At 50.6% G+C, this 1,961-nt stretch overlaps 1 protein-coding gene across 1 annotated transcript; it reads left to right on the top strand.

Moving 5' to 3' along the window:
- The first annotated feature begins 612 nt into the window (after window positions 1-612).
- Pabpc4l (poly(A) binding protein cytoplasmic 4 like) lies at window positions 613-1,725 on the top strand. Its single transcript, XM_055626121.1, has one exon. The coding sequence runs from the start codon at window positions 613-615 to the stop codon at window positions 1,723-1,725; it is 1,113 nt and encodes a 370-aa protein (XP_055482096.1).
- Window positions 1,726-1,961: the final 236 nt, after the last annotated feature.

Genomic DNA, 1,961 nt, shown 5'->3' with positions numbered 1-1,961 from the left:
CCGTGAGCAACCTGGTGAGCCTTAAGGTTCAGTCAGGTCCCTTCGGGGCGGGGCGGTCCACCCTGGTGCGGGGTGGGTGGCCTGGGCGCGCACAAAGGCACGGGGTGGGTTCGGCTCCCTGCACTGGACCCGGCCTCCGGCCCTGGGCCTGGGCTGCACGCCCCGGAGGCCTGGCTCGCTCCCGGCTTAGCTGGAAGTCTACCCCAGCTGAACAAGGCCTGTCTGTGCTCGGGAACCAGCCAGCAGCTGCTGGGATGGACGCAGACCGAGGGCCTGTGCTGGCTAGCCACTTGTAAGTTGTTGCTGAGTTGGAAGGGAAGGAAAGTCTGAGGCCGAGAGTTGAAGGCAGATTGCCAACTACCAGGAAAGGAAACCGGTTTCTGACTTTTTTGATGAGCTCTGTTGCCTGGCTTGGGGAAAGTGCAAGTGATCCTGCAGCTGGACATTTAAGTGGTCATCCGTCTGAGGCCACACTGAAGGCCCTTAGGTGTGGCTGTGCTTCCTGTCCTGCAGGAGGACACATCCATGGGGAGCTGCTGGGAACAGGCTTGAAGTGTTGGGGTAAAACAAACAAACAAACAAACCAACCAGCCAACCAACAAGACCTAAACCATGAGTGTGGAAGCCAAATACCGTGCGGCTTCCCTGTATGTTGGTGACCTCCATGAAGACGTCACGGAGGACATGCTGTTCATGAAGTTTAACACAGTGGGGCCAGTGTTGTCCATCCGAATCTGCAGGGACCTGGTTTCCAGTCGCTCGCTAGGCTATGCCTACGTCAATTTTCTCCAGCTGGATGATGCCCAGAAAGCCCTAGACACCATGAACTTTGACTTAATCAAAGGCAAATCCATCCGTCTCATGTGGTCCCAACGGGATGCGTACCTGAGGAAGTCGGGAATTGGGAATGTGTTTATCAAGAATCTGGACAAATCCATTGATAACAAAACCTTGTACGAACACTTTTCACCTTTCGGGAAGATCCTGTCCTCCAAGGTGATGAGCGATGACAAAGGGTCCAAGGGCTATGGCTTCGTGCACTACCAGGACCAGAGTGCAGCAGACAGGGCCATTGAGGAGATGAATGGGAAGCTGCTGAAGGACTGCACCATATTTGTGGCCAGATTCAAGAGCCGCAAGGATCGGGAGGCTGAGCTCAGAGAGAAACCCAGCGAATTCACTAACGTGTACATAAAAAACTTTGGGGATGATATGGACGATGAAAGGCTCAGGGAAATTTTCAGCAAATACGGCCAAACGCTGAGTGTTAAGGTGATGAAAGATGCCACTGGGAAGTCCAAAGGCTTTGGGTTTGTGAGTTTTGATAGCCACGAGGCTGCGAAAACTGCAGTCGAAGAGATGAATGGACAGGACATAAACGGGCAGACCATTTTTGCAGGCAGAGCCCAGAACAAGGTAGAACGCCAAGCTGAGTTAAAGGAAAAGTTTGAGCAGATGAAAAGGGAAAGAATCCGTGCACGTCAAGCGGCGAAGCTCTACATTAAGAATCTGGATGAAACCATCGATGACGAGACACTGCGCAGGGAATTTTCTTCCTTTGGGTCCATTTGCCGAGTTAAGGTGATGCAGGAAGCAGGGCAGAGCAAAGGGTTTGGCTTGATCTGCTTTTTCTCTCCCGATGCAGCTGCTAAAGCAATGGCTGAGATGAATGGCCGCATCCTTGGTTCTAAACCCCTCAACATTGCACTGGGTCAGAAGCACTGAGCTGAAACAATTCTACCTCACCATTCTGAGCAGCAGCTAGAAGAACAATATCGCTCCCCACCCATAGGTGCTATAAGGAAGGGTAAGCTTCAAAACCAGGCGGCTACTTAATTCATTGCTACTATGCAACGAATTTTGTATACAAAAAAAAAAATATTTTATATGCATATAAAAACATTTGTTAGAAGCTCGGTTTGTTTTACAGGGCATATCTTCAAATTAAAAAAAAAACTATA

The sequence above is a fragment of the Psammomys obesus genome, unplaced genomic scaffold (genome assembly GCF_907164565.1).
Source record: "Psammomys obesus unplaced genomic scaffold, mPsaObe1.curated_primary_1811, whole genome shotgun sequence".
Taxonomy (NCBI): domain Eukaryota; kingdom Metazoa; phylum Chordata; class Mammalia; order Rodentia; family Muridae; genus Psammomys; species Psammomys obesus.
This window is presented reverse-complemented; position numbering and strand designations above follow the sequence as displayed.